Below are 10,183 nucleotides of genomic sequence, written 5' to 3' on the forward strand. Positions count from 1 at the left end.
ACTTTCACAGCTCATTACCATGAATGCTCAGTCTAACACTTTCAAAACAGCAGTGAGTGGGATGCCACTGAAACAGCATCCTTAAGCTTTCTCACAGCCTCTCCAGCCCCAGGCACTCCCAGCCAGGCGGGGAGCTGCTTGCTTCTGCACCAACAGCAGCAGGCCCAGCAGAACTTCTCAGCAGAATCTGAGAATGCTTATTTACAAACAAACCCTGTGCTTCTGAGATCCCCTCAGTTGCTGGCCTTTTGCCAGCGCCCAGGAAACCCAGCACTGAAGTACACTCATGGCTGTGTTAGTCAGGGGATAAGGCTCTAGCAACATTAAAGAGCATTAACTTTAAGTCTGCTCAAAAATCAAACTGGAGATACTATAGGGTGCTTCTGGAATGCCAGCCGTGCCTTTGTTTGCCACTCATTTTGTAACTGGGATTGGACCAGCTACTGAAAGAGGCATATTGGAGCACTCTAGTCAGTCTCCTCTTGTCTTTCCCTCTGGGATGGTGAGGGTTTGTGTAGCACTTGAGAGAGTAAAGCAAAGCCCAGTGCAGAATGTGTAAGCAGGACAAATGGGATCCTATCGGAAGTCCTTGAAGGTCTGCCAAAGGTGGGGGCTACCAAGGAGGATCAGGCTCCTACTAGAAGATGTGTTATCAAGAGGCCCAAGGTGGGAACACCCCAGGGTTTTATTCTGGCCCATTCTACAAAACCAAGAGTATGACTCTAATTTTCAGGATCATCATCAGAAATCAAAACAGTGGCTGCATATTATAAAGAAGACCTGGGAGGCGGCTTCCCTTGAGTTCTAAAAACACCAAGTATGAGATCACTGCCCTCAGAGGACACAGAGCTCTTCTAATTGCTAAGCATCTGAGCATCCCCCCCAGCACCACTCAGCCAACCACCCTCATTTCCACACCTCAGAAGCCAAGGCGTCATCCAGCTAGAACCTGACAGCAAATCATTCTCCGACCAGTAAACGAAGGAGATTTATCAAATGGTGGTTCCGAAGCTTTAAAGAGCTAATGCAGCAAATGAAATGCCTAAGCTACCCTTAGAATTGTATTCACTAGCTGCACCTACTGTATTTTATTTTTACAGAAATTTGACAAAAGCAGCAATCTATAAACGCAGTAAAAACAACAGCCTCCGTAAGTTTCAGGACTGGCATGAGCACAGAGCCACACCGCCTCGCTGCACCGTCACGTGTCAGTTGACTGGCTCAGAATTCTCATCAGAAGCATTCAGACTTCTAGCTGTTCCATGAAAACCACAGAGCCTTCAGGAATAAGCGGACAAACAAGCTTAAGAATCACTGAGGCGGTTGTATGAATTTATATCCTTCACTGCAAGTGCTATGGACTGAACTGTGTCCTCACAAATGCGTATGTTTAAGCCCTAACCCCCAAAGTGGATGAATTTGGAGATGGGATTTTAAGAGATAATTAAGGTTAAGTGAGATCATAAAGACTGGCTCCTGATCTGATAGGACTGGTGGCCTTACAAGAAGAGAAAGAGATGGTTCCCTTTCTCCAAGCACAGGCACTGACAAAAGGCCATGTGAGCGCACAGAGAGAAAATGACCCTCCGCGAGCCAGGAAGAGGCCCTCACCAGAACGTGCTGCAGCGGACCAAGAAAGAGAGAAAAATGCATTTTGCTTATTGCCATATGTGTAGCTATCCACATATGAATTTTAAAATGCACCAGGGTGATCGAGTGAGCTGCCTTGCTCAGGCATCTGACAGTTACTCCTGCCAAGTCTTATATCAACGTACTGAGATCTGAGGCGGCATCCAAACCATTCGAAAGATGTGCCTCTGAAAAAGGCTTTTATATAGTGTATGATTTAAATACTATTGCCAACATCCTTCTTAAAAAAAAAAAAAAAAAGGTTCATCTTCAGCTTATGAACTCACTACAATAAACCTAGATTTGAATATTCACAAGAAGTAAAAACTACAGAGTTAAAATACATCATGAAGTCCCATCCAGCTATAGATTTTGATGGGCTCTTTTGATCAGCATTTCTCTAGTTTGCCAGGATCTGGGCCCTAAAAATGAACTGTATTTTGCAGTGAAATGATATCTAATTAAAGTTTAATGATGAGATTCCATTCCTGTCCTACAGCAACATAGAAATATGCAACTGAACTCTTCACATACCCTTGTGTGTAACCTTTAATGCTGATGCCAACCCTTCAGTGTACGACACAGACAGGTTGACCCAGTTAAAGAACACCCTTCATAGAAATGTCTCAGATAAGGCTAACGGCAAGAAACAGTCTAGAAAGCATACATATCCCCAGAAGTTGTTCAAAGTGGGCATGATATTGGCAATCTATGAAACTGTTAGAACATAGGAAAACCTATGTCACTGCTTTCTTTGCTGAAGGAAAACATTCAGTGTTCAGTTACATCAATCCTAATTTGCCCTAATTTATTTTAATTGGGGGAATGTAAAATAGTCAAATAATCTTGTTTTCTCCTTTTTTTTAATCCCGCAGGCATTTTATAGCATGAAATAAACATCTCTACAATGTTAATCTAATGTGTTCTGAAAACTTCTGGCCCAGGAACCCAAAAGATTTCTTTATTGATTTCAGAGAGAGGAAGGGAGAGGGAGAGAGAGAGTTGAAACATCAATGATGACAGAGTCATCACTGATCGGCTGCCTCCTGCATGTCCCCGACTGGGGATCGAGCCCACAACCCAGGCATGTGCCCTGACCGGGAATCGAACCGTGATCTCCTAAAGCCCAGGTCAATGCTCAACTGCTGAGCCACTCCCGGCCAGGCCCCAAAAGATTTCTCATTATTACCTCAAAGTTCTTTTAAATACTAGCAATAAATTTAAATTTGTCTGCAAACCATAGTTTAAAAATGCTTTTCACAAGTTCAAACAGAAACTCTGATAATGGCAAGTATAGAATAAATAAATGAGTTCCATTCCACACTTTTTAGGTACCCATTATGTGTCAGGAAATACACAGTAGCCCTATGAACATATAATATACTTAAAGAGAATACATTTCTCTATTTTAACTGGATTACCCACAAATTCTATACACTAGTATTTCTATGATAAAAAAATAAATAAAACTAAATGATGATTGACATGTCAAAAGTTTCCAGAGACTGACTTTCTGAGTTGAATATAGCCACACTAGTGGACTGAAAACATCAGGACCTGCCCCTCCTCTCCTCATTTTAAAATGAGAAAGAAGGTTCAGGGATAACCTCTTCCTTATATAAGCACCACCTCTCTCATGGCCTTTGTGTATCTGTCTTAGCATGTGTCTAACCATAAGGGGAAAATATATTTCTTCTAATATTCTGAGCACCAAATGATTTTGTTCAGTCTTAACCTTCCTTACTCTTTATTCCGTATTCCTAATATTCTTTCAGGAAACATGTTACCAAATTTATTAATAGTCCCTTTTATTTTCATATACTTTTTAAATTTAATTTTTAAATTTTAATTAATTCAATTATATTACATTTATACTTAGTAGGAGGACTTCATGTATAAGATAATTTTCCTACCATTATTGATTATAATAAATTGAGTTAGTGCCAAACAATCCTATGGCAGTTGCTGTAATGAAAATTATTTCCCAGAGGTATCATATGTGCAACATTATATTTAAAGCACATTAAAATGCCAATATAAAAAATAATGTATTACTACACAACGTATTCCTAAAAAATAATCCCAGGTTAAATTTCTCAAATGTCAATACACCTATATAGAAAATTGATACCATTTTTAGCTCTTGACTTGTTTTAGGGTCTATCCAAAACTCCAATGCCAAACCTTCCTCACTTCCAGTTTCTTTTTATTACCATGATCAAATCATTTAGCTAAATCACTATGTCATAATTTCTCTACTTATAAATTATAATAATAACAATCTCCGTTCCAATTACTTGCTATATGTCATATACCTAATTGTGGATTTCAGGGTATATTCTGTTCTAAAATAAATAACCACCCAATTTTCCCTTCCATTAAGTCAAATTAAAAATAGATTTTAAAAATTGAATAAATCTGCATTTTGAATTCCTTAGAGTAAGTTAACATATGTCAAATTCTTGACAGGACTCTTAATCATGACAGATTCATACGATGAGTTTTATGAATGACATTAAGGACAGGAAATATTCTTCCCTTCCTTGTAAGCCCTTTCCTTAAACTTTTTGATGTGATTAATGTTGCATATATATATCAGGATTTTTATTCCAGTTGGGTGGAGTATGGGAACAATGCAGAGAGAATGAAGAAAGCTAAAAACCAAAACAAGGCATAGAAATCCCCATTTTCCAGTGGAATATTTCCTATAAGGGCCAAGAAACTAACAAATACTAAGCATCCCCAATGGGGATGAGAGACAAGAGTTTGCTCTTAAATTGACTTCAAAGTGGAAATGCCAAGGCAAATAAATCACTGTAAGTGAAATGCTTTGAAAGGTAAATGGGCTTTAAAAATATTTGTGTAGGTTAAGTTTTCTAATTGGAATATTCATTACTGTCATATATGGTAAGGGCATACGTCCATCAGGATCTCTAGAGATCTCCTCCTGGTAGGTAATTCATTATTTTTCAACTAATGCCTAGCACAGTGGACACCCCCAACAAATGTTCCTGAATGAAAAAAAGTAAACCTAAGTTCAAACATGTTAGGCTTCACCCAAACCAAAACTGTATTCATTTGAATAAGAAGTAAGTAAAGGCTGCAATTTCTTAGATTCCTTCAATCCATACTCACTTTTCATCAGAAAGAATTCTGGAATGATAAATGCCTTAAATGCCTATTTGACCCAGCACTCAAGCCACTGATAGAATAAAATGCAGAGCAAACTTCTACTACTTAGGTTCTCCTGCCTCTAGCCAGGCTCATCCTCAAAGACCCTGTTTCACTTTGCATTGTCATTGTGGTGTGACTTACAACCCTTAAGCCATTTATAAAGAATTTTGAGAGAAGAATGGCACTTTGAAAGGTTACTTTAGTCTCCATAATGGCTCCATTCTATTTTTTTTCCTTTACAGGAACCTTTTGTAACTGAAGTAAAAAGACTTCAGTCATTTCTCTGATATGAGGAAGTCATATTTATGGATAGGCAAGAAATAACCTATTTGTTTTCCTAAAGTTTCACTGGACAAAACTCTCTGATCACAGATCGCCAAGGGCTTCTTCAATCTATAACCAGAAATTCACTAAATATTCGTCAAGTCACCCAAACATTGGTCAACCAGAAGTCACCTCAGTGGGTTTGTCCATATACCGAGATTCAGTCATGGGCATGGTAATGCCCAAATCCCAAGGTCATGGGATAGTAACCCTTGTCAAATGAATAAGTAACATAAGTTAAGCATGCAAAGTTGTGGATGGGGTGAGAGCATCAGTCTGTGGACCCTGCTTGAATACAGCCTAAATCCCAGAAGGGGATTTGACTCTGCCTCAGGCCCAGGGATCCACCTGTCCCGCTTTGGTCTAGCAGGTCTCTTAAACAGAGCAAACTTTCCAGTATTCCCTGGGGGATATACCAGGCCAGAATCACCCCATAGTCCTAGGTAAAATGATCTTGGGGGGCCCTTTCCTCCAAGTTAATTTTTATAAACCTCCAGAGAGATTCAGAAAGTACTGGATTAATCTAATACCACTAAGATTGCTCATGACAGAAAAAGTGAGATGGCCAAATTGATATTTCCTTCAGGGTTCAAACTGGTCTGGGAAATGCAGCAAGTCCAAAATGACTGTCCTGCAAGACTAGAACTAAAACGGAGCCACTTTTAACTTGAAGAGTGCCACTACCAATGACTGCTTCACTAATTGCTAATAAAAAGAGCTAATTCACTGATACTTAACCATTAGCCAGCACTGTTCTAAGTATTAGAACATGTCTTAATTAATTCTCAGGACAACCCTAAGAGGTAGGAATTATTATTACCATTCTGATTCCATCAGTGACAAAATGGAAACCTAGAGAGGTTAAGTAGTTTGCCCAAAGTTTCTCAGAGAATAATAGTGAAGCTTGGGCTCAACACCAGGTGCAGTGTTCATGCTTCTTTCCTCCCCCATCTTGCTTCCCTGTCTTTTCCCATCCCTGAAAGCTTGGAAGAGTGCCCCACCAGCAACCACAGACAGTGAGATGAGGACAAGCACAGCGTCTGTGGGAGGCAGCGTCACGTGGCCTGCAGCTCTGGCCCAGCTGGGATGAGAGTCTGTCCTTGGCCCACTCCTCAGAGACCCTTCTCATTTGTCTCAGGGCATCTCTGTTAATTGCTCTGCTCTACAAAGATACTCTAAGTTTTCTAAAGAAAACTTAAGACTACAAATACTGATATCACTACAAGAAAACTTCAAGTAAATCCTACAGTATAAACTAGAAAACTGGAAAGAAGAGAGACCTGGCCATAGATAATGCTCTTTGTAGCACACCCAGGCAGTGTCCATGTGATACTCCTAATAGGGTCTCCTGAAATTTCAGAGTTGCGTGATTTGTATGGTCATGCCTTAAACATTAAGACAATTTTTCCCCCATCTAATTTGCTTTTTTGGTACTGGGCTTTAAAAGGTGAAATAAAGAAAAGATAGAAAACACATTTACAAATGATATTCAAAACCACTGAATGAAGGAGTTTCATTCCTTTTTTCTTTTAATTCACCTAGCCTTAAAGGACAGCCATTTTCCCCCTCTAGTAACTTGACAGTCATTGGGGTAACTAAAATACCCAGTATATCTTAGTGAAAGCTATTTTTAAAATCACTTGATTTAGAAAACTCCAATCATGATAATTTCGTGGGAATCCTTAGTACACAAATTAAAAGTTTTAAATTGCTTTGCAAGAATTTGTGAGCTCAAATAATCTTAATTAGGAAAGCCCTACCTCGATGCATATTTATCAGTTGTTTTTAACATCTGCCATGATAGGAAATTATTTTGAGGATTGCTCTATGAGTTATAGCTCCTGTGGTCAGTAATAGCAGTAATGATGCAATATGAGAGTAGGAGCCAGAAGTGTGATTCTAGTCTCGCCTGACTCTGCCACTCTTAATCTCTGGACCTTGAGAATGTCATTTAACTTCTCTCAATCTGTTTCGTCATGTTCAAAGAGGAAAAACAGTTCCCACTCAAAGTGTTGTTTCACAGATCAATGAGATCTTAGTAAACCACAGGGCACTATAATATAGCATAATATTAAAATTACATTCTGTACAAAAATACCACGTTAATCAACATAGGGCATTTCTCATAATTCCAGGCCCTTATTCTGAAGAGGCTTTTAAAAACAAATCAGACTCTACAGGCAAAAATTTATATTAAAATTACAAACCAAATGTGGTGGCAGTGTGGCTGCAGGAGGAAAGCGCAGATGTAGTTTGGTGCAAAAAGGAATCAACTTGGCTAATTTGCCAACTTTGCCAACTCATGATTCTGGGTGAGTCTGCCCTCGGTTCTCTCATTTGAGAAATGGAATAAGAAGTATCCCATAAGGGTGATGTGGGAATTAGAAAAAAATATATGTAAGGCCTCTGGCAGGGCAGGCACACAGTAGGTGCTCAATAAATGGCATCCACTTCACATCAAAAAATCCATTTAATTAAGCCAAGTATGCTGTGCATCTCAACACTCACAACAGCTGAGCAGTGTTCTGCTTAGAACAGTCCATCCATTAGCAGAGTCCCAAATAAACTTCTGCCACGGCCAGAGCTCTGAGTTTATCCCACTTTAGCCTCCAGCTGATTAAGGTGGTGCTTGCTGTATTGGTGACTCCTGCTTTAGACCCTCATTTTGTAAGAATTACAAACGGAACTTCAAATGTGAAGAATAAAATCCCTACTAACCAATAGGGGAACTCCAAGGACAAGATTTTTCCTAACCTACTTTTACCAAGATGAGCCACTTCACTGTTTGTTCCTTATTTAGGGACAAGGGCGGGGTCCAGGGACCAGGGTAAGGGGAAAGCCCAAGTGAATCTGCTGCTGGTACGGCGGCTGTGCAATTTCACCAAAACAAGCAGCCTTGACCGGCCGCCCCAGCTCCGGGCGCGTTTAGGGTCAGGCCCATCGGAGGCGTTGGGAGCAACAAGCAGGAGAGGGGGCGCCCCGCCTGGCCCCGGGGCACACCAAGTGAGGCGGGCGCCGTCCCCGAGCAGAGCGCGAGTTAGAGTGGAGCCGGGGAAGGGCGCATGCAGCTGGGTTAGTGTGACTCGGCCATGCGGCACACGCGCTCAGGCAAGACAGACTGGATGCTTACAATGATCCCAGCCCAAAATGGAGTGTCCCTGACTAGCAGGGAGGGGCTGATGCTCGCCATGAGAAAGCCCACCACGGTCACGGCGATGCCCAGGGCCAGCTGCAGCAGGGCGAGCAGCAGCGGGAACCGGCAGCCGCAGCACGTCCGGGGCTCCTCCTCCCCGCACTCCTTGGGGGCCCCCTTGCCCTTCTTCGGCCCCATGTCGTCGGGCCCGGCGGCGTCCGCGGCCGGCGGCCCCCCCTGCCTCCGCTGGCCCCGCGGCTGCTCGTCCTTGCCCATGGCGGCTGCGTGGGCGGGCGCGAGTCCCGCGCGCTGGGCCCCGGGCGCGGCGCTAGGCGGGCCCAGCCGGCCCTGGTATTCGAATTACGGAGGCTGAACAAATATGGAAAACATTTGGAGCGGCTCGCGGAGCCTCCAAAGGCCACCGGAGGCCCTCGGCGGAGGGGGAGTCGAGGGGGGTCGCCTACTGCCAACGCGCCGGGACGCAGCGCCCGCCGGGCGCACGGGCGGCGTTCGCCAAAAGCCCTTGGAAGCCCGCGCGGGTCGCTGGGCGTTTTAAATCCTGGGCGCTTGCATCAGGCTGGCTGTTTGGGGCGGGGGAGGGGAGGGTGTGTGTTGTCCTCACTCCAAACCCCAGGGTTGTTATTTTTTGTTTTGTGAGAGGTGCAATGCAAGGTGATGAATGTTTAAATCATTTCAGTTTAATTAATAGACAATTTAATCTAAAATAAGCATTGCTGGGCTCCAAGCTGTGAAGTCGTTTCCAGAAGCTAAATTGTTTATTTTCCAACAAAGGCATAAGCTCTTTTTAAATCCTGCAATCCAACTGACAAAGGTATTTTTTCCCATTGAGGTATTTGCTTTGGAAATAGCTGTTTATAGAGATGCTGGGCTAATTGTGAACTCTCTCACATGTATTTGTTTTTAAAAGCTCCTTTCATCGTTTTTATGAAGTCCCCAGCCAGTCTTCACTAATTTCCACAGCAGTGCCTAGGGGGACTTGTGCAGTTTGTCTCAGTCTACATGTTAGGTCTTTTTAAAGCACCTACAGTGTGCAACCATATAAGGATGTTCAAGATAGAATTTCGTCCCTCCCCAAAGTCACAGAACTGATCAATAAAACTGGTCACTCTTATTCCCACATACTTCTCAGTAGCACTTAGAATTTCCGTGAAACCACTAAGAAAAGATCCCCTCACTTTGGAGTATTTATATACTACATTGCTATGGTCATTTTAACATTCAGGAAGCTGTATTAAAAAATAAGTGATGTTGCCTAGATGCTAGAATAGATAAAGTCTACTCTTAGATTGTCCTAGCTCATCAGATTTAAAGAATGCCTAACTCCCTGCTCTGTTTCCTCAGAATTATACACTAATTGTCATCAGCTCTCCTTGTAAACAACCTAATGCACACAAAGGTACCCTTGAAGGTATAAAATATATTCTTACTTATTTTATGAACATCATGGTTTTCCTTCTACCTTCCTTCTGGATCAGTGAGAAAAATATGGCCCATGGAACAAATTCAGTAGCTTAGAAAGCAGAATCCAAACTGCCACCTAGAGCAGTAGAAGCAGCCCTCAATCTCCTAAGAGTTGCAGAAGGGCTGACAGAGGGTCATTGCCAGCTTTGGGGACATTACACCATTAGGATTTCTATGGAGAGCAGACAAAAGCTGGTGTTACACAAGGTACCCACCTGAGTTGGGCCTGACTGAGAATGGCCCAAATGACAAAACAGAACAATACTTGGTTTTTCAATGTAAATATACTAAACATTTTTTGGAAGCGAATTGACTGCCTGGAATTATTTGTTGTTATCAATAATATAGCTACCAATTACTGAGTATCTGTTCTGTAACAAAGAATGCTAGGTGCTTTATATCCTGTACTGTTACTCCTTAGAAACACCGTATAATTATAGT

The 10,183-nt window shown here is 42.0% G+C and overlaps 1 protein-coding gene across 2 annotated transcripts in view; it reads right to left on the reverse strand.

Annotated features, from left to right (window-relative positions):
• SSPN (sarcospan) overlaps positions 1-8,712 on the reverse strand; it is a 31,223-nt gene extending 22,511 nt beyond the window's left edge. The window contains exon 1 of one of the 2 annotated variants that reach the window (XM_081128206.1): positions 8,258-8,712. In XM_081128206.1, coding sequence (XP_080984332.1) covers positions 8,258-8,536 — 279 coding nt within the window. In that variant the 5' untranslated portion in view covers positions 8,537-8,712. The remainder of the gene's footprint in view (positions 1-8,257) is intronic. The other variant, XM_081128207.1, reaches the window with a different exon arrangement.
• Positions 8,713-10,183: the final 1,471 nt, after the last annotated feature.

The sequence above is a fragment of the Miniopterus schreibersii genome, assembly GCF_964146895.1.
Source record: "Miniopterus schreibersii genome assembly, chromosome: 2".
NCBI classification, from domain to species: domain Eukaryota; kingdom Metazoa; phylum Chordata; class Mammalia; order Chiroptera; family Miniopteridae; genus Miniopterus; species Miniopterus schreibersii.